General features: G+C 36.9%; 5 protein-coding genes across 5 annotated transcripts; 1 reads left to right on the forward strand and 4 right to left on the reverse strand.

Moving 5' to 3' along the window:
- Positions 1 to 231: 231 nt before the first annotated feature.
- Positions 232 to 675, reverse strand: LOC113334544. The gene has a single exon (XM_026580776.1). It carries the CDS (start codon positions 673 to 675, stop codon positions 232 to 234), a length of 444 nt encoding a protein of 147 aa, XP_026436561.1.
- A 2,027-nt stretch (positions 676 to 2,702) lies between these two features.
- On the reverse strand, positions 2,703 to 4,107 carry LOC113334713 (probable UDP-arabinopyranose mutase 5). Its single transcript, XM_026580903.1, has one exon. The coding sequence runs from the start codon at positions 3,959 to 3,961 to the stop codon at positions 2,918 to 2,920; it is 1,044 nt and encodes a 347-aa protein (XP_026436688.1). The 5' UTR covers positions 3,962 to 4,107; the 3' UTR covers positions 2,703 to 2,917.
- Positions 4,108 to 5,256: 1,149 nt separating this feature from the next.
- On the reverse strand, positions 5,257 to 6,642 carry LOC113334812 (probable UDP-arabinopyranose mutase 5). The gene has a single exon (XM_026581027.1). It carries the CDS (start codon positions 6,579 to 6,581, stop codon positions 5,526 to 5,528), a length of 1,056 nt encoding a protein of 351 aa, XP_026436812.1. The 5' UTR covers positions 6,582 to 6,642; the 3' UTR covers positions 5,257 to 5,525.
- On the reverse strand, positions 6,393 to 8,160 carry LOC113334813. The gene is made up of 3 exons (XM_026581028.1): positions 7,906 to 8,160; positions 6,813 to 6,942; positions 6,393 to 6,725 (listed from the first exon to the last, which is right to left on the reverse strand). The coding sequence occupies exons 1-3, from the start codon at positions 8,026 to 8,028 to the stop codon at positions 6,700 to 6,702; spliced, it is 279 nt and encodes a 92-aa protein (XP_026436813.1). The 5' UTR covers positions 8,029 to 8,160; the 3' UTR covers positions 6,393 to 6,699.
- Positions 8,161 to 19,880: 11,720 nt separating this feature from the next.
- Positions 19,881 to 21,465, forward strand: LOC113334546. The gene is made up of 2 exons (XM_026580777.1): positions 19,881 to 20,155; positions 20,265 to 21,465. Exons 1-2 carry the CDS (start codon positions 19,881 to 19,883, stop codon positions 21,463 to 21,465), a joined length of 1,476 nt encoding a protein of 491 aa, XP_026436562.1.
- Positions 21,466 to 22,762: the final 1,297 nt, after the last annotated feature.

Consider the following 22,762-nt stretch of genomic DNA (forward strand, 5'->3'; position numbering starts at 1 on the left):
CAGTTAATGCTTGGTAACAGCGAAGTATTCCTTGATCATATTTTCCTTTCTCATTATCTTTTCATTTACTTTAATCAAATAACCCCCCTTCTTTAGTATTTATTCTTGTTTTGTTGATCCAAATAACCTATCAGTTACACGGATTTTTGTGAGAACTATCCTTACTACCACTATAATATTAGTTAATTAATAGGAAATATCTTGAGTATTTTGTTGCACTTACGACAAGCATCAATGAATCACAATAACACTAGAGGGTAAGACAGAAAAACCACTAAAAAGATTCAAATGAGTTTTCTTATCCATGTATCTTGAAAAGCCTTCGGTAGCAATATTGAACAATAATTTTGAGAATGGACAACCTAGACTCACATCTCTGGTACTACTGAAGTAAGCAAAAAAAGAGTCATTTTTAAGAACGGAAACAGAGGAAGTAGAGCAGCGGAACCTCGGCCATTTATACCACTTCCAGTTAAAACGCATCTGAGTGAGTAAAAACTCCAAATACTTCCAATTTATTCTGTCAAAATCTTTCTCAAGATCAATTTTGCAAACAATACCAGCATTACCTGATTTGAGCCTGGAATCTACCAACTCAAAAGTAATTAGAGTGTCATCAATAACCTTCCTTCCTTTAATATAGGCACACTGCACGGGAGATATGAGTTTACCCATGACTAGCTTGAGTCTTGTGGATAGAACTTTTGTAATGATCTTGTGTAAGCACTTGTGGAAACACGTATAGGCATGCAGTCTTTGATGGTCTCAATATGATCTTTTTTTGGAACCGACAGGATGAAAATTGAGTTATGCTTGGCATCAATGCGACCTGCAGAAAAAAAATTCAACAACGGTTTTTAAAATGTCAGTTTTAACGAAATCTCAACATTTCAGGAAGAACTTGATGGGGAATCTATCAGGGCCCCGTGGCTTATCATTGCTTAGATCTTTGACAGCCTGCAATATATATGCTTCAGAAAAGTCAGCATCAAGAATGTCAGATTCCACAGAACTAGAAATAATGCCTTCAAGTTCAGGTTTGATAATTTCTTCTTCAGTGGATAAAGTTTTATAATAGTTGACAATGTTCTCTAGTAATTTGGTTCTGCTAGTAACCAACTCCCCATCAATGTAGAGTTGCCTAATCCTATTGAACTTCCTTCTTGGGGATGCATTTTTTATGAAAAAAGAAGTATTTATATTAACTTTTTGAAGCCATTTAATGTGATATTTCATCTTCCAAGAAACTTCCTCCATCTTAGACACCTCCCAAATTCAACTTTGTACTTTGATTTCTCCTCAAGAGTTTCTTCAGAGAAGATGTTGTCTTCAGCAGAACTATCCAATATTTAGATTTCAGTCAAGATCAAGTTAAGTTTAATATTAGTATGGTCAAAAACTTCTTTGTTCCATACCTTTAACTTCTCCTTAGGTGTTTTTAGCTTCAACTAAAAAATAGTACTTGGGCTACCTGCAAAACATTTTAGATTGCCAGCAATCCTCCAACAATTGAAGAAAACCATTCTCCATGAACCACATAACTTCAAATCTGAAAGGGCTAGGCCCCCATGAGCTATGGAGAGAGACTCCTCCATGCACACTATGTAAAGGCAAGTAGATAAAGGATCATCTTGTCTTAAGTCTTTATAAGAAGAAAATATATTACCAGGAAATCCATATGATCATTTTGTTTTAAGCCTTTCTAAGAAAAAATTACATTACGAGGAAATCCATATAATTACATGTGATTATATAGTGGAAAGACATTTTGTGTAACGATATACCATTCATTACAGAAACCAATTTTTTTCAAAGTTGCGTGAAGAAACTTCCATCATCACACCAGTTTCCAGAGACATTCATTTACATGGGGTTAGTCAATTGAGATTTGTGGAGATATTGAAAGAGTTTTAGAGACTTCTAAAATCTCTTGTTAGTTAATAGAGAGTTCTTTAAAATCTCAAACAATATCTGTTATTGGATCGTGACTTTCTAAAATTCTTCATAATTCTCTGTTATTGGATTTGGAATTTGAAATCAATGATTTATGGTTTTGAGAGACCTGTAGAGATTTCTATTACAAAACATACCGTAAATGGATAAAAAAAATCTCTCCTAAGTACGTAATATTTTGAGAGACTTTCTTCTTTCTCTTTTCTTTAAGGATTAAATATCAAGATATTAAAAACAATAACCAAATAAGCTACATTTAAATTCATAAAAAATGAAGAACAAAAATTTTGTTGTCTTCCAAAACCCAATAAGTTTACTAGAGATTCAAACCCCTTTTGTTCGTCTCGTTTTGATTTTATTGGAAAAATGGTTACTTTTTGTTAGCCATGCACGGACGAATACATTTTCAGTGAAATATTCATATATTCATTTTGTAAAATAAATAAATACTAAATTATTTGTCTCATGTGTGTAAGCCGAAATTCATATATGTTTTATTGTCTCAATGAATCACTATAATTCCTTGAAAATCATTCAGAGAGTATCCCAAAATCTCTAAACTCACAGAGAATCACCCAAAATCTCTTGCATAAAAAGTCTCTACTAATCCCAACTGACTAACCCCCGTTAGTCCAGTGCAAAAGTTTGCGGAATGGACGATTTTTTTTTTTTTGGCATTTCTGTAGTAGACTAGAACCACAAGAAGCTATAAGAACCTCAATGAAATACGCTTTTGTTACATTTCATAGTTTCTGTAGAAGGATCAGAATAGAGTTTATTGAAAGGGTAAATTCTCGATATGAAAGCAAGAACAGGCAATATATTATTTGCTTACCTGTTTACCGACTCGTCTCTCCTGAGATCTTATTGTAATAAACATACAAAATAGACAAAGATTAAAGCACAAAACTGATACAAAAAATGCCCAAGTATAATATCTCTAGACAGAGAGAAAATGAAAGGATCAAGATTGAACAGCCTTCCAGAGGCTAACCCATTCAACCATGGCAGCGGCCGCAAGACCAATAGACTCGTGAGATGAACCCAAATTCTCCTTCACCATATTAGCCACTTGAACGACACAATCCTCCGTAGTAGTTGCAGACAATTTCACTGCCTGAAAAAATGGGACCAATTCTTCCATCAACTTCATTCCTTGCCATTCTTTCTTCAAACTTTCAACAGCATTACCACTTTGGTTTCTCCATACATAAGGTAATCCACTCTTGACACCCAGATTTAGATGATCAGTGACTACTTTAGCACATAGTCCGCACCAAATATCTTCCATTGTCTCCCATCTTACTTTTCCTTCGCTAGCTAATCTCAATCCAGGAACCAAAGCTGGTCCTATCATCTCACGATCAAATGCCACATTAATACCACTCATTGGCATTAAGCTACTTTTAGGTACTGTCAGTACTGCATCAACATACCGAGTGTTTCTCTTATCTGGTACCAGTGCTTGTGTTGGTGCGTCTAAGTCTGCTAAATTTAGCCAGAGACCACAAGATAAAACGCATTTCACACCTTCTCGTAGACTAAAAGGATACCCACGAACGAAATCAGCACCATCACAGTAAGGATCATAAAGTGTGTTGAAAAACGTGGGAGTTGCAGGAGTTTTAAGATTTGTGATATGTTGACCCACTGCGTCTATCAAAATACCAGTTTTATCATCTTTTATGGGAAAGCAATCATCGTCGATGGAGATGATGTACTTCTTGCGAGACATCAAGTAGCCGAAGTAGCGGCAGAAATAACCTGAGAAATTGATGTGTTTAACTGGTGTGGATGCAAGAACCTGGTCGATCTCAGTTTCTGTGTAGACATTATAATTAAAACCATCTGGTATCTGGAGATCAGCTCCAAGGTCTGGATCTTTGACAATAATCAGATGAAATCTCGAAAAGAATGGTCTCCATTGTTCCATGAAAGAGGACATATCTGAACGAAGAGCTGCAATAACGACGTCCACATCTTCATCGTTGATGATAGTTTCAGACATTGTTAATTTGTATCTACTAGCTTAAGTGTATGTACAAAGAAAAAGAACAACTCCTAGGCTTGAATTTGATTTCGATGAGAACAAAAACATACCCCTTGAGACAAGATTCGCAGGAAATAAAACGGAGTTTGGTGGATTAGTTTAAAGGGTGTTGTAAGTAATTTTCTACTAGAGTACGGCGATAAATGATGATTATGAAGTTGTAGTGTTTGAATGGACCGAGTCATACTCGATCTTCGTGGTCTCACGTCCTGCCAGAGAGGGTGGAGAGATGAGGAGAACCTGATCAGCACCCGAGTCATACTCGATAATTATGAAGTCGTTCACTTGCATGTTTTCCTCTCGTGTTGACATTTTTTTTTTGTCCAAAACAGACGATCCAGTCTAGGGGTGTAAATAATACCCGAAAATACTAGGTCTGCCTGTATCCGCCCGAGCCCGCCTGTACCCGAAGTAGCCCAAAGCCTGTTATGGCCCGTCATGGACCACCCGGCCTGGCCTGGATTAATTTATTGGGCGGTCTTGGGTTTTTGCGATTAATTATGACGTCCGGCCTGATACCCGGTCTGGTGTCCGGCCTGAAAGCCTTCTATGTGCCATTAATCATTTAATATCCTCTTAAAAAGACTTAAAAGTTACAATTTTATAATTGTCAATTTTGTGTCAAGAAAAATAAAATATATAATTGTTTTTTTACTTATAATTAACCTTTTCAAAACATTAATGGTAATATATTTTCTTATTAGAAAGTTTATTGTACTCTAATTAATTATTTATTATAGGCTAAAATTAAAAATTTGTCAGTGTAATTTAAATATAAACTAATACTATCACTTACGATATGCGATGTTGGAAAGGAAATGATATTGTATTTAATACCGTTCATTTGAAAATTTAAACTTAAAAAAAAAAATAAAAAAAATAGTGGCCTGTCCGGCCCGATCTGGCCTGCCCGTATAAAAAGCGGGCTTTGGGTAGCAAATTATCTACTTGTGCCCGGCCTGAATTTGTTTACGGACTCACAAATATTAAGCCTGGCCTGCCCGGCCTGTCTTAGTTTTTGGGTCGGGCGGCCCGGCCTGCCCGAATTTACACCCCTAATCCAGTCCGAGAACAAATCCCACTGTTATTATTTTCACTTCTAGTTTAAGCCTCCGGGTCACTGAAGGCAACAAACAGTACGCAAAATAAGCCATCAACTGTTCTAGAGGATCTTACAAGCATAAACTGGCAGAGGGTAGTCATTCTAATAGAGACCATACCCAGGTTGACAAGATACACATAAGCAAGAATAATGGAATAGCCAACACATGAACTAGAATTTTATTCCTGCTCTCTTCAAAAGCCGAATTCACACTATCAGTTGTGTTCAATTAAAAATCAAAACCAATTAAGAGCAGGTTCAAAAACCAGAATAAGAAGACTACTTGAGTAGAGTTATAGTCTTTTTACTTGTTTTCCTTGATCATGTTCCAGAAAATAGAACAGAGAACACTTTAGGCAAACAAGGGACATAGTAGCAACAGATAATAAAGAGACAGGATTTCTAACTTGCTCCATATAATCAAGATGACACAGATCCAGCAGTCCTCCAGAGTTGAACCCACTCCAACAATGCGTCAGCAGCACCAGCAAATATAGGGTTTGACGGGCCCAGTTGTTGCTTTACAATTCCTGCAATCTCGATTACACAATCCTCTGACGTTACTGCAGACTTTGACAATCTCACTGACTGAAAGAATGGGACTACCTCCTCCATCAATCTCACTCCTTCCCAGTCTTTCTTCAAGCTTTTTATAGCATCATTTCCACCACCCTTTCTCCACACATAAGGCAGGCCAGTCTTCACACCAAGCCCTAAGTGATCACACACCACCTTTGCGCACATTCCGCACCATATATCCTCCATTGTCTCCCACCTAAGTTTTCCTTCTCCAGCCAACTGCAGACCTGGGAATAAAGCAGGACCCAATAAAGCACGATCAAAGGCGACATTAATCCCACTCATTGGCATCATAGTTCTTAAAGGCACAGTCATAACAGCATCAACATATCGAGTATTCTTTAGATTTGGCTTTACGGCTTGTGTCGGTGTATCGTAATCTGCTAAGTTTAGCCATAGACCACAAGATAAGGCACATTCCACCCCACTACGAAGGCTGAAAGGATACCCACGGACAAAATCTGCACCTTCGCGATAGGGGTCGTAAAGAGTGTTGAAAAAGAAGGGTGTCGCTGGTGTAGTGAGATTAGTAACATGTTGGGCCACAGCATCCACCAACAAGCCTTTATCATCCCGTGCAGGAAAGCAGTCATCATCAATTGATATAATATACCTTTTACGAGACATTAAGTAACCAAAGTAACGGCACAAGTAGCCTGAAAATTTGATTTTAGTGGGATTGGAGCCCAGAACTCTGTCCATATCAGATTTTGTGTAAACAACATGGTCAAAGCCATTAGGTATTTTTAGGTCATCCTTCAGATCAGGATCTTTGACAATGATCAAATGGAAACGTGAAAAGAATGCCCTCCATTCCTCCAAAAAGGATGAAATGTCTGCTCCAAGCACAGCAATTACCACATCAACTTCATTATCTGGCACAGCAGAATCTGACATTTTGTCTAGACACAAAGTAAAAACCAAGCCAAAAGCGAAACAAGAATTGCAAAAACCACCGGCAAGCAACCCTTTTGAATTATAAAATTATCAGACAGCTCTTCGAATGCCAACAACACTAAAACTCAAACTTTCCAGAACATCCTGTCAAAAGCATAATTTCATATCATACAGCTGATTCCAAAGATAAAACACACTTATTGTAGAAACTAATAATTTGTGATGACTTACTAGTTGGGAGAACTGGAAGAACGACACGCTTAATACCAAGCTTTTGAATGTAGGTTAAAACTTCTTTGTTGTCAGTAGCTATAAACACTTTCAGAATCTTGTCATTCAGCTTTCCTTCTCTCACTGTTCCCTATCATTGAGTAAGAATAAACAAGGGCCAGTGTTTAAATCTTTCAGATAGGTTAAAGACATGTCAATTGTTCCGTTTACTATGAAACAAAATCAGCAGGGCAGGAAAGTGTAGAAGGCATTTATAAGTGTGAAGCCTCAAAGTTTTAGCTACATCACAAAGAGCCCTGATTATTTAGTTTCAAACTCAAGATCTCACTATCCTTACTATCTCACCTCCATATTTTCCAAGACCACTGATTATTTAGTTTCAGTCTATATAGGATTAGTATATAACATAAATCATCAAATATCAAATTTTCTTCTTCTAATAAGCTTTAAGAAACTATTAATTCACCAGATAATAGGATGCTCTCTTATGCGACTACAGTGATTCCTGTCCATTACAAAATGGTGTTCCTAAGCAAGAACTTCTTCCAATTTCACTGTAAGTTCTCCCAATTCGCATTGTCGGTTCCAATTAGGTCACAACTTACATTAGTAATTTAGCCCTCACTTGGCGTTACTAATGTTTTTCTGTTATGAAAGTAAAACGTGTATTAGCTAATAGGAAAGTTTAGCTGAGGCAAAAGAGGATCCAGTCTAAGATCAAAATATCTCTCCAAACATGAAAGAGATTAAGTAGAAGGGCGCCCTAAGCAGAAAAGGAACTGATACATAGTCCTATCTTTTATCAAGTTCCTGTTGAAAGGTAAAATTAGCATAAGTAAAAGGAAAATATTAACACAGGTATTCCCATTAAAAACCAGGTTTATACGAACTTTCCATTCTATAGATACAAATCCAAACCAAATGGATTTTACTCAAGGTTTACCAGTCTAAAAACGAAGGAAACGAAGATTTTAATTCAATTACAAACTGATTAAATTAAACCCTAATATTAAGAAATATTAAGATTAACAGTTAAAAACGTGAATTCTACTAGTCTTAAATTAAAATCAAAACACTGAGAGGGAGATAGTACCTGGAAGAGGTCAAAGACGACATGATCAGGAAGAGGAGAAAGATCGGGGATACGAGAGATATTACGAATACCAGACTCAATCGCTAGAGAAAGAAGAGAAGGTGGTTGCAGTTTTCTACTCATTCGACGAAGACATATGCTTCCAGCTTTCTCTCTCTCGATCTGTTCTTGTTTTTCGCGCGGAAAGATTCTCTCCGTCTCTCTGGTGCTATCTGTGTCTCGTGATATCCTCCGGCATCTCCGTCTATGTGCTAAAATTTGGACGTCGAGGTATGATTTAGACCTTTATTCACATTTGAGAATATACATTTTCGCTTGTAAATCCTGCCTAGTTCAGAGCCTATGGAATTTATTTAGGGCCTGTTATTGAAAGACAAAAAAAAAAAGTTATTACGAAGTAATTTTTCAAAACCCTTTAACCAAATATTCTTTTTCTACCAATGTTATCATGGAGTATTAATTAGTCATTCTAGATGTTAATTAACCGTATTAGATACGAGGTCAACTAATGTAAATCGATCTTTAAAACATTAAAGGTCAACTAATGTAAATCGATCTTTAAAACATTAAACAACTGAAAAATTTTGATTTTTTTTTCCCGAAAACACTACCCATAATCGGTTTATGTTCATGCATCCGTAAACCGATTATGGTGTTTTAGCATTCAAGAAGGGCATCAAGAATCGGTTAAGTATGTATAGGTAAAATCTGATTATCATAATCGGATTTATTAGCGTCATATATAAACCGATTGTTACCTTTTCGTAAGAAAAAAAAAATCATTCATACTTTCATTTATTTCAAAATCTACTCCTTTCATAGAATCACGGATGCACTTAGCGTGTGCATCAAGCCTTTGCATTCCTAGGTGACCCTAGTGGACGAATCATAGTCTCGTGAGGGTTTACATAAAGATCTACCCACAAAATATACCCAAAAACTCTTAAAACTATCAATCTTCCTCCGAGGAATTCGAGTCTGATTCACCTACCATAAAGTCCGGGACGTACTCCGAAACTTTGGATACCATGAAGTGATAGCTTTCATCAAACATGAATCCTTCCCCCTTTTCCTCCAAGTAGCGCGCTTTCACGGCTTCGTGCTACAAAAACACGACACAAACTTACTTTGTTAGTTACAAATTGATAAAAGTAGACTGAGTAGAATAAACCATAAAAATACTTACAAATTGTTGAAGGGACAAGCTAAAGCGGCTAGCGTACAAAATTCGTCGTTGGATAGCTATAAAAGCAACTATCGCATCTAGGTAGACTTAGCTAGTGCATATTATGGATTTGTTGAATACTTATTCTCTCCGGGGTTCTCATAATCTCGCCTAAATTTGTTATATATCTTCGCCAAAAGGTTTCGGACGAAGAGCGATGTAGAACTCGACTTTTGGCATACCATGCTTTGGTGATTTCCAAATCTTCGGCGGAGTCAAACGATGTCATTTCTTGTATGTGGAGGTATGAAATAAGTAGTTGTGGAGTATATAGATTATGAGCGAATAGAATGAGCAAGTTTGCGGCAAATTGGGTCCGGGGATGAGATCTCTTTATATAGAGAAATACCCCAACGCTAGTTTTTACGAAAAAAGGTGAAATACTCACAATCGGTATTCTCGGATGTCCAAAAAAGCCGGATATGATTTTATGCCCAAAAGAATCGGTTTTTATGTTTGGAAACATAAATTGATTGTGCGCCTGTAAAAATTGGAATTTCAATCGAAAATAATCGGTTTATATATTTGCACATGTAATCCGATTCTGACTAGAAAAAAACATAGAAAAACTACATTTCTAAGGCTTGGAGAATCGGATTACACTGACTCCGTCATAAACCGATTCTATGATGAAGTCTCAATAATCGGTTTATAAGTGGAGTCATATTGCCCGACTGTGTGCCTATAATTGCAAAATAAAGTATGAAGCATGCATAAACTTGTTTTCCATAAACCCATCATATACATAGTTATAATTAAAACCATAATCATCCAAATAAACAAACCTTCATCATCCAAAAAAATATTTCAGACTTAAACCACCCAAAGTATTAAAAACTTAAAATATTTAAAAGAGATCAGCAGCAGCATCAGGAGCAGCAGAAATTTCAGCTTCAGCAAAGGCTTGGGTTGCAGCCATTTCTTCAAACAGACCATCCAAATGTTTCGTGTGCCCTCCTAGCTTCAATTGCATCCCTATTTATCCTTGCAAACATGATGATCTTAACGAGCTCTTCCAGTGCAAGCTTGTCTGCCAGTGCGAGGGCCTGCTCTAAACGGGTCTCACAGCCACACCCGAACTTGTAGAGGCTTTTAGGCACCATGGCTTGTGGCACCCTGTGAATATCCTCCTGGTCAATCTCTCGAGAATAACATTCTACGTGGCCGAAGTTCATGTCTACAAAAAAAATAAATCTAGTTCAACAATTGGTACGTAAGGCAACATATGTAATCTGATTCTAACAAGAAAAACATACATGAATTTCAAGCATTAAGAATCGGTTTATGTGATACATATATAAAAACCATTGTGAAATGGAATCTGAAGAGACAACTTCACAGTCGGTACATTACCACGTAAATAAAACCCAATTATAGGAGCGCAGAGTTCAAAAAAATTACTACGCATTGTCGGTTTATGCTAATGCACTTATAAAACGATCCTGGTGTGTCTTTTTATGTTCTGATTTCTACACAGAATCGGTCGATGCTAATCGCGCTATATACCGTTTTCTATGCTCTTCATGGACGAAGAACAAAACCCATAATCGGTTGATACGATATTTTAACATAAACCGGTTATGGGTAAATCATAGATTTTGATTTTGAAAATTGTGATTTTAAACATGTAAAATCAATGAATAAATGCTAATAATATAACGGCTTGATGGAGATTTACCTTTTCTTGGTTGGATCGGAGATCGCTGGAGAAGATGGTCAAAGAAAAAATTGATTAGGGTCTATGGAACTTGGAAGGTTTAGAGGAGAATAGAATTATTTTTTTTTTGGTTTTTATGTTTTTGATTTTTTTTTACTGAAAATGGTAATGGGTTAGTTTTAGGAATTAATTTGAGGCTAAAATAGTCTTTTTGACAAGTTTGGCACCTCATAGCCATTTGTAAAATTTGAGAGAGGAATTTGATAGGCCCAAAATAAATTCCTTATATCCCAAACTAGGAAGTGTTGGGATTCAGAACTAAGAACAATGGGAAGAGCACAAGAACATGAGCCAAACACAAGAATCGTAAGCTTTAATCTTTTGAGTTGGGGATCAACCACCTTGAAAAATAAATAACAAAGAAAATAATTAAAAGTTTTTTAGTTAAATTCCCTGTCTTACATGATTGATAATTGAAGTATTTATAGCTTCTTAACTTCCTAAAGAAACTACCTGCAATTAAGGCAACTGATGCCTGACTAATAATAGAACTTCTAGAATTTAAGAACTTAAGGAAACTGAGTATTAATTAAGGTAAGCTTAAATAAGGGAAATAAGTGACCGCAAGGATGGTATCCTAACATCCCACCGCGCCTGAAAATGGCTTGTCCAGAAGCCTCAAAGTCTGGAAATCGAGCAGAATATCATCAACATCCTCTCAAGTTGCTTCTTCATTGGGATGATCTTTCCATTTTACCAGCCACTTTGTTCCAGTTGTATTGCCTTTCTTAAACATTTTGCACTCCAGAACTAAATCAGGTTCCAAAGATGTATAGTCAATAGTGGTAGGCAATTATGTATCAACAACAATTGAAGATTCAAGTTTCAGTTTTAGCTATGAAACATGAAATACTGGATGGATCTTACTCGTAACAGGTAAGTCCAAACGATATGTGACTGATCCAATCTTCTCAATAACACGAAAGGTTCCATAAAATCGTGGAGAAAGCTTAATATAAGATTGATTAACTACTGATGCTTGACGATATGGTTGCAATCTTAGAAAAACCCAATCATTAATTGCAAATGTACGTTCAATTCTGTGAGCATCAACATATGTCTTCATTCTATCTTGAGAATCATGTAAATTAGCCTTCAAGTTGCATAAATTATGATCTCGAGCCTTTAAACTTTCATCCACAACATGCACAGGAGTTGATCCTGGAATATAGGTCGAAATTGTTGGTGGAATTCGACTGTAAAGAGCCTGATAAGGAGTCATCTTGATTGTTGAATGATAACTCGTATTATACCACCATTCATCCCATGGTAGCCAATTTTTCCAATCCTTAGGCTTTATTCCAGCAAAGCAGCGTAAGTAACATTCCAAAGTTCTATTGGTTACCTCAGTTTGTCCATCTGTTTGAGGATGATATGCTAAACTTCGGCACAACTGAGTGTCTTGTAAAGAGAAAAAAGCTTCCGAAAAATTGCTCATGAATATTAGGTCTCGATCACTAACTATTGTCTTTGGCATTTCATGTAAATGCACGACTTCATGTACAAATATGTCAGCAATCTTGGTAGCAGTGTAAGGATGATAGTGCTATAAAGTGTGCATATTTAGTCAATCGATCTACCACTACTAATATAGAACTTTTATGATTGGAGACTGGAAATCCATCAACAAAGTCCATGGATATATCTATCCACACATCAGTAGGAATTGTTAATGATTATAAAATCCTTGGAGGCGCAATTGACTCAGACTTTTTAAGTTGGAAAATGTCGCACTTCTTAATGAATTCTTTGACTGCATATTTCATACCCTTCCAATATAAATTGAGATGAAGACATTTGTAAGTACCCTGAATGACCACCCTAAAGGGATGAATGAAACTCCTTAAGTAGTTTAGAACACCAATCAGAAGTAGGTACTACGACAATGCAACCTTTGTAACGTAGAATCCCAGCATCATATGAATAATGAGCTTTATAATCTGATTTATTCTTCAAGTTGTCTATAAGAATGCTTAATTCAATATCAATGTGACACTCATTGATAATCGCATCAATGCCATAAATTAGTGGAGCAGTAACTGCCAGTAGATGAGAATATGCGAGATAACGCATCAACATCTTTATTTACTGCACCACATCGATGAATTATTTCATAATCATAATCCAATAGTTTGGACAACCACTTTCGTTGTTCAATCGAAGATAACCGCTACTCCAGAAAATATTTAATACTTACGTGATATGTGTAGATTTTAAAGTGCCTACCAAGCAGATAAGGTCTCCATTTGTTCACTGCAGAGACAATAACAAGCATTTCCTTATCATACACAAATAGATTCAGATTATTACCTGATAATGGTTTGCTAAAATATGCAATAGGTTTGTTAGATTGCATCAAAACTTCTCCCAATCCATTACCCAAAGCATCGGACTCTAAACAAAACTCTTTTATAAAGTTCGGTAATTCCAAAACAGGAGTGCTTGTTAAGGCCAGTTTGAGCTGATTAAATGCATCTGTAGCTTGATTAGTCCACTTGAAAGCATCATGTTTTAATAACTTAGTCAATGGAGCACTTATTTTGCCATAATCTCGCACAAATTTGCGATAGTATCCTGCCAAACTCAAGAAACACCTGAGATCCTTGACTGTAGAAGGAATAGGCCAATTCTTAATGCTAGAAATCTTATCTTCCTCCACAGAAACACCTTCATCTGAGACCGTGTAGCCAAGATAACCAATTGATGACTTTTCAAAGTCATACTTAGAGCTTTTTAGAAATAACTTATGTGTTCGTAGTAGCTCAAACACAATTGCCAGATGTTGAAGGTGCTCAGGCAAAGAGGTATTGTAAACTAATATGTCGTCGAAGAATACCAGAACAAATTTTCGAAGATACAGACGAAATATATCATTCATCAAACTCTGGAATGTTGCAGGTGCGTTAGATAATCCAAAGGGGATCACCAAAAATTCGTAGTGCCTATTATGTGTCCTAAAAGTTGTTTTGTGAATATCTGCATCATACAATCTTATTTGATGAAAGCCAAATCGCATATCCATCTTTGAGAAAATTGTAGCACCATTTAACTCATCAATCAATTCATTCACAACTGGAATTAGAAAACTATCTTTCACAGTAACCTTGTTAAGTGCTCTATAATCGACGTACATACGCCAATTATTATCTTTCTTACGAACCAATAACACATGTAAATAATAAGGACTAGAGGTTTGATGAATAAACCCCGCTTGCTTGAGTTCAGATACAATCTTCTCAATCTCAGCCTTTTGAAAATTTGGATATTTATATGGTCGAACATTTACTGGTGAAGTGTTTGGCAGTAAATGTATGCGATGATCATGTGATCTAATAGGTGGTAAAGATGTTGGAGACACAAATATATATGAATAACGCAAAAGTAGTTGAAAAACTTCAGTGGGTATCTTATCAGAAGTTGTTGTTGACAAGGTTGGAGCTAGCTGAAGTAGAAAACCATGGTGTGCATAATCCAATAATTATTGCAGTGGGGTGATGTCCAAGAGCATAATTGAGGCTGAAGAATTCCCAACTAATAGATAATCATTACCGCTTGAATGAAATTACATATGAAGTTTCTTAAAATCCCATGTGATCTCACCCAAAGTTTGTAGCCATTGCACACCAAGAACTGCATCGCACCCACTAACAACCAAGAGAAAGAAATCAGTAGTTAACTGATAACCCTGTAACTTAAGAGAGATATCAACACAAGAGCCTTGAGTTTCCAGAAAGCCATTGTTACCAACCATAACTTTCAAAGCAGTGTTACTAGGTTGATTAGAAAAACCGTGTTTCATAGCAATGGCCGGGTGTGAAAAGTTGTGAGTAGAACCTGAATCAATGAGAACTATAAGAGGTTCTCTTTGGATATATCATGTAATTCTCATAGTTTTAGGAAAAGAAGATCCCATTAGAGAATATAGTAAAACTTCAGATTTTGTATCTTCACTGGTTGTAGTAACATTCACATCTTCTTCCTCAGCATGCTCATTGTTGATCTCAACATTGTCTGGATCCATATCCAAAATTAATAACTTTGGTTTAGCACACAAGTGGCTAGGTGGAAATATTTGATCGCAATTAAAGCATAATCCTTTTATCGTCTCTCTCTTTGTTCATCCTGTTAGAGCACTGCTCGGTCGAACTCGCAAGTGTTGCTATCTCAAGCTTGTTGTCAAGTTTAGTTTCAAAAACTATAAGTTTTGATTTCTAATCTACTTATAGCTATGTATCGGATTATGATAGAATGTGTAGTTGAGCATTAGACTTCAGGGTGTTCATCAACTGAAGACGAAGAACTACTAAGAGGAGCTTGTGGAACTTCATCAACAAAAGGTATATGGAGACTTGAACTCATCTATCACTCAGAAGTCTATTTCTATTCTATCTCTTATTGTGACAAAATTCGTATAGATATATAGACTTTATATTATACAAATTTGATATTTCGAGCTGAGTTTAACTCGCTTACATATTTCTCGAAATATGTGTTGGTAAATTTTCGCTTTAACCAAGTTTATCTTTATTCTTGACGAAAGTCAAAAGATGATCATGTGAAAATCGCCTGGTAACATCTTACATGATTTGTGTGAGACAGTCATTTGATGTAGACTCATAATGTTTCGTATTGAGCTATTGATCACTTGAAAAATTCTTTGAAGCTAATAGTTTGCATGAGACAGCTATTCCCGTCTTCCAAGAATGTTTCAATGATTAAGATGGAGTTTAGAACGATTAACCATTGATTGAATATAACACAGTATGCGTACTTGTATGCTAACTGTTGCAAGTTATTCAAAGTCTGAGAACCATAATATGCATACCCTATGCGTACTGGTTTGGAAGTTGAAGTTCGGGAACTTAGTATGCATACCCGTATGCGTAACGACGTAATAGTTCAAGTCCGGGAATTCAACTGAGTTTGGTGGTGTACGACAGTATGCGTACCAGTTCGCATACTGGCGAACCCAGACCAAGTCCGGAACTCTAAGTATGCATACCCGTTTGCATACTTGAGTGGGTTAAGTTCTAAAATCGGTTTGTTCATGAAATAATATATTAAGGAATGCAATCTTTTTTGAACCGTGGTTATAATGTTCATGAATTGATTCAAGTGAATCAAAATCGATTTTTCTTCAATTGTGTCTTGTATACTTCTACGAGAATATAAACAATTTAACAACTCCATAACTAGCTTCATTTGAGTCATTTGAACTAGTTGTGATTAATATGCACAAGGTTGATATGAAACTGTTCATATGGCTAACTTCGGTTAACTATTGTTGGGCCAACTATGTGCACACGTTTGGGTACGGTTACTCATACCTAAATGAAGTCACATTTCATTTGTGTATAACAAGCTAAGTGCGATATAACGGTTGAAAGATATTATCTTGACTCTAACCAGGTTTTCATCTAACGGTGAATATTGAATGCTTTGTTACCAAGGTAGCATTGATTCCAAACCCTGATTTGAAGACTATATAAAGGAGAACTGATAGGGGTCTAAAACACCTAACTCTTGTATCAGTTTCTTGCACTTTTCTTAGTTATTTCTCTTCAAACGCTGTATATTACTCTTGTTTAGTATTTGTGTAGGTACTTGGCATGGTTTTGCACAAATGAAGGAAAAGTGTGGTTTAAAGCACTGCTCGGAATCATTGGCGTTGTTGGAAAGCACAAGAAGAGTACATGCTGATGAAGCATTGAGAACAAAGACTGATCAAGGCAGCTACTGAAGTTCAGTTAGCATTTGATGAAGCAACTGAATTATCGGATCAGGGCACCAACATGGACCAACTAGATACTGTAGCAAAAGGAAGGTGTTAAGGCCACCTGAGTCTTCTTGACCCTTGTACGAATAGGATTCAGGAATATTAGGTCATTTATTATTCTCAGTTTCAACATTTCACAAACTTCTTCTCACTGAATCGAGAGCTGCTGCATCAAGGGCTCATGCCAGCAGACTATGGGTTCAAGAGTATTTCACGGAAGGTTCGGAGTTGTCTGCAAGGTGATGAAAACACATATTCACGATGGCCAGGCGGATTTGGAATTCTAAAAGCACAGAGAAGAACTGAATATCGTGATGGTATTGAAAATCAGTTGAGAAACTGATGTAAATGTCGATGGAGTTTGATAAATCAAGAGGAAAAAGGATTTGTGGAAGAATTGAGGGATTGCTGGTGGTTCTAAGAACTTCATTTGAGACCTGGAATTCAGGGCAGAAGAACTGAAGCTGTTGTTGTTGGTTTGTGATGATAAATGGCCCAGATTGATGATGATATATAATTATTCATGGAATATAAACAATGGGTTTGTGCTGAATTGAACTGGAAGGAGTTGGAGAGCTATAGAAGAAGATTTCTTGATGCACAACAACAACACTTCATTATGTTCAGCAGGTGTTTGCAGAATTTCCTAATCTAGGAACAACTAGAAATCAAGGGAATGAAGATATTTGTCTTGCGCAACTGGGGGTCGAGTTTGAAGATAGAAACAATGAGGGTTTGTTGCTGTCTAGCCATGGAGCTGGATTGTTTACAATGGGGTTTGGTGATGTTTCAGTCGAGAACTAAATGGTTGGAAGTGCTGGCTGTACAGGCATTGGGACACAGAGAATGGACTGAAATTGAGTTACTGATACTGATGGTGCGAGTTCGAGAAGATAAACAAGTTGCTGATGTTTGTGATCATGGAGCTGTGGTTCGAATGTGCAGCAGTCTGGTGGAATTTCAGGACTAGAATTCAATGGAGAAGAGGCCAGGATAAATAACAAGACACATGAGCTGTGTAGATGTGAAATTGTGAGGATTTGGTGCAATTCTGGTAAGCAAGACCGTAACGAATAGAGGATGGTTGACTGCACCAAGTTTGTGTTGGTAGCTATGGGTCGTTGCTGAGAATAAGATTACAGTTAAACAGCAGGTGCTGACAAGGGTTTACTGAGAAGACTGAATGCAAGACGGAACAGAAAGTGGCTGGAGTAGTGGTGGTTCAGATCGAGTTACGGTGGAAATATGGACCAAGTTCTGGGATGGTTAGCCATGGTTCCAGGCCTGAGTATGAAGGTTGGTTGGCAGCAGCTAGGACCCAATTTAGAAGCCAACAGGATATGAAGACCTGGGTACCAATTTATCTCAGTTTTGGAAAAACTTTATTGCCAAGAATATATTCAGAAGGTGCTGTCTTGGCCATCAGTTTTATGTGATGAATGACTGAGATTTGGAAGATGGTAGAGTTTGTATGGAACAGGGATTGTTGGGTCTACTGGAGGTTACGATTTTACAGGGCAGAAAAGCTATAAAGAGAGGCGCAGAAACACAGATAAGACTACCTTTTGATTACCAGTTTTGTGCTTGCAGATTGTTCGCGGAAAATCCTGAAAGAGGAGAAGCTATAGAAAACCTAAACAAGTACCTGAACCTGCAGCAGCAGTGGGTTTGCTTTTACATCTTTTTTTCCTTGAAACCTTATTTACCTAGAATATATCTTTATGCTTAAACTAAGAATATGAGCAGTTAATTTCTTTATTAATTGGGGAGGATTTCAAAACTCTGAATATGTTTTATTGATCAATCTTATGCAAGTTTTCTTCCGATAATTATTCTTTTGTTGATTGTCTTTTACCGATCTTATGACCATGAGAAGTATGCTTGGTATCTAAGTGCACAATTAGGTAACTCGTATTCAATCTTTACATAAGTAACAGTGCACTATTTGTCGCAAAGGGATTTTGTATGCAATAGTGTGTAAAAGATAACCCTAGGTTAATGTGTCGAACTTACGAGCATGTGACTAGGAACAACTTGTTTCTTAAATATTAATGCAATTGGTTCAATTACACCTAGAGAGCATGTTTTAGGTGGTTCACTTGATTAATATTCGTTAGAGAACTTATTTTATGCGGTGATTTAAGGAATCTAAAGATTAGTTGAACTTATAACTTGTCTAAAATTTTTTAAACTATTTGAAAGTAACACTTGTATGATTAATAATATCTTGTTTGATAGTGGCGAATGAATCTCTAGTCAATTTCATCTCATAATTTGAATTACAATCTTTGCAATTTTTAGAATTTGTGTCTTTTAACAACATCAATTTGTCTTATATAATAACTTAAAACTCACACCTCCCTGTGGATTTGAACTCGACTTGTCTCACTACTTCTTTATAGAATTGTGTAGAGTAAGAGAAATATTATTGATAGGTTGACACCCTCATCAAAATTGGCGCCGCTTCCGGGGTGGTAGTGGTAGTATTAAGTTGTTATTTTTCTTTTTAGTTATTATTTTTGCTTTTAGTTTCAATTTTAGATTACTAATGCAATTTTCAAGACTCTTATTTTCAGGTACTATTGCTTTTGTGAATGTTTAAAGAGGGTAGACCAAGTCTCATTGGTATCCGTCTTCAATCCGGCACTCAACTAAAGGACTTTATTTGAGCGGTTAACACTCCGCTACCTCATAGTTCATCATCAAGAGAGTTCGCATATTCGAACATAGAGGAAGAACAAGTAGTTATGGCAACACTCAAGGATCTTGCATCACCATAATTGAACACTCAACCCTTGTGTATTCAGTTGGGCGAAGAAATTGAGTTGAAACCAGCTTTGCTCACCTCATTTCCTAAGTTCCATGGTTTAGCGGGGAAGATCCAAACTGTCATCTCCAAGAATTTCTAATGGTACTTGTAAGTGTGAAGCCAAAGAGAGTTGAAACCGATTGCTATGCTTAGAGCATTCCCATTTTCTCTTATGGATATGGCAAAGGAATGGTTTTACAATCTCCCAGCAGGTAGTATTACTACATGGACCGGTATGAAGAAACTCTTTCTTGCGAAGTACTTTCCCGCATCCAAGGTAGAACAAATCTGGAAAGAGATATGTGGCATTGTTCAAAGGGCATGTGAAAAATTTTATGAGTATTGGGAGCGTTACAAGAGATTATGTCAAATTTTTCTGCATTACCAAATCACGAAGCAACTTATCATCCAATATTTCTATGAAGGACTCTTATTAAATGATAAGACAATGATTGTTGCTGCAAATGGTGGAGCTTTAGTTGACAAGACACCCGCACAAACAAGAGCTTTGATTGAGAATATAGCATCTATTTTGCAGCAATTCTCTTCACGATCAGAAACTTTTTTCAAGAAGGTGAATGAAGTTAGTGAAGTTTCTCATATGGAACAAAGGATGGGTAATATGGAGAGGATGATGCAACAAATTTCTGCAGTGATTATTCTATCGCATGAAGGAAATATGAAGCATGCAAATTCTATGTACCAAAATCAGCAAAGGCTGAGGTATGATCCGTACTCCAACACATACAATCCGGGTTGGCGAGATCATCCAAATTTAAGTTGCATCAAATCCTACTTTCAATCAACAAGGTGGCTACCAATTCATGCAAAGACTACAACAAGAACATCAAGGCACAAGTGTGGATGACAAGTTTACTCTTATGATGCAAAGTGTGCAAGAGATTTCAAAGACAATGCAAGGGTTTAACCAATTCCAGCAGAAATCCGAGATGGCTATGAGAGATGTGCAATACCAAGTTAGTCAATTGGCTAGTGATATGAATCAACTCAAGGCACAAGGATCTGGAAAACTTCCTTCACAAACGTTGAACCATAAGGAGAATGTCAATGCTATTGAGCTAAGAAGTGGGAAGAAAGTAGAGAAACCGGTAACATCACCGGAATCTCATGGGCATGTTTTAGAGCAACAAGAGGATAAAACGACCCCTAACAAGGCTGATTTGGTAACAAATTCTCACTCTAAACCTCTTGTTTCTACTAATGTCACTTCTCCACCTTTTCCTAGTAGGTTTGCAAAGTCCAAGAAGGAGACACTATACAAAGAAATTTATGAGATATTCAAGAATATCCAAGTGAACATACCACTCCTTGAAGCAATAAGGCAAGTTCCTCGCTACGCAAGTTTCTTAAAGGAATTGTGCACTAACAAGCACAAATTGGTCGGTAATGAAGTTATGTATGTGGGTGAGAATGCTTCCACGTATCTTCAAAAGAAACTCCCGCCAAAGTTAAAGGATCCCGGTAGTTTCACTATACCATGTACAATTAGTACAACCAGGTTTGATCGTGCTTTGCTAGATTTAGGAGCAACTATTAATGTTATGCCTGCCTCAATATATGAAACGTTAGACCTTGGTCCTCTTAAAGATATCGGTATTATTATTCAACTTGCTGATAGGTACACTACATACCTGAAAGGGGTTGTGGAAGATGTTTTGGTGCAGGTTAGTGAGCTTATTTTTCCTGCAGATTTTTATGTTCTAGATATGAAGGATGAAGATTCACCCTCGTCTACAACGTTGCTGTTGAGTAGACCTTTCATGAGAACGTCTAGAACTAAAATTGGTGTTTTTAAAGGCACCATAACTATGGAATTTAACGGTGAACCCATAAGTTTCAACATCTTTGAGGCTATGAGATACCCGAGTGACGTGCATTCCTGTTTTTCGGTTGATGTGATTGATTCTTTGTCTCAACAAGTGTTTGAGTTAGATGGTGATGATACGTTAGATAAAGCTATAATGAAAAGTTTAGATTGTGGAAATGGAAATCATAATGACATGAAAAAGTGATGTAGAAATCTGTGATAAGCTTAAAGAAGTTATTTGCTCTCTTGCCGCATTACAAGAGCTCTCACCTAGAAATGATGTTTTTTATATTTCCTTACCTTGTACTAATGGGAAACTCTTGCCGTCAATTTTGCAGGCACCTATCCTTGAATTGAAACCTCTTCCGTATCACCTCAAGTATGTTTATCTAGGTGATACAGAAGAGTTACCGGTGATTATTGCCAAAGACCTTACCAAGGTGCAAGAAGAGAATCATATTCGTGTGCTAAGAGAATAAGTCTGCCATAGGGTGGACCATTGCAGATATCAAGGGAATCATCCCCTCCATGTGTATGAACCGAATACTTCTTGAGGAGGGGGAAAAAACAACATGAGATGCTCAACATCGCTTGAACCTTCCGATGATGGAAGTGGTCAAGAAATAAATCCTGAAGTTGTTGGATGTAGGGGTTATCTATCCCATATCCGATAGCAAATGGGTAATCCCGGTTCAAGTCGTTCCAAAGAAATCCGGAGTCACGATGGTGAAAAACGAATATAATTACCTAGTTCCAACTAGAATTCAGATCGGTTGGAGAGTGTGCATCGATTATCGAAAGTTCAATCCTACCACCCGAAAAGACCATTTTTCCTTATCGTTTATTGATCAAATGCTTGAGAGATTGGCTGGACACTCTCACTATTGTTTTCTTGATGGTTTTTCAGGGTATAATCAGATTGTAATAGCTCCGGAAGATCATGAAAAGACGACTTTTACTTGTCCATTTGGCACATTTGCATATAGACATAGGCCAGTCGGTTTGTGTAATGCTCCAGGCACTTTTCAACGTTGTATGGTAAGTATATTTCCAGATTATGTTGCTAGCATCATAGAAGTGTTTATGGATGACTTTAGTGTGTATAGCGATTCTTTTGACAAGTGTTAGACAACCTTACACTAATCCTTAAAAGATGCGTAGAAACTAATCTTGTTCTTAATCGGGAAAAGTGTCACTTTATGGTGAATCATGGTATTGTCCTAGGCCATATTGTATCCTCTAGGGGGTTAGAAGTGGACAAGCTAAGATAGATGTGATTAAAAATTTATAATACCCCACAACTGTGAGGGAGGTTCGTTCTTTTCTTGGACATACAAGTTTTTATAGGAGGTTCATCAAGGATTTCTCTAAGATTGCAATGCCCCTGTGAAGACTTTTGCAAAAAGATGTTACCTTTGATTGTGACAAGGAATGCAAGAAGGCTTTTGACACCTTAAAAGAGTTGTTGACTACCGCACCCATCATCAAACCACCGGACTGGA

Source organism: Papaver somniferum, unplaced genomic scaffold (genome assembly GCF_003573695.1).
Source record: "Papaver somniferum cultivar HN1 unplaced genomic scaffold, ASM357369v1 unplaced-scaffold_137, whole genome shotgun sequence".
Classification (NCBI taxonomy): domain Eukaryota; kingdom Viridiplantae; phylum Streptophyta; class Magnoliopsida; order Ranunculales; family Papaveraceae; genus Papaver; species Papaver somniferum.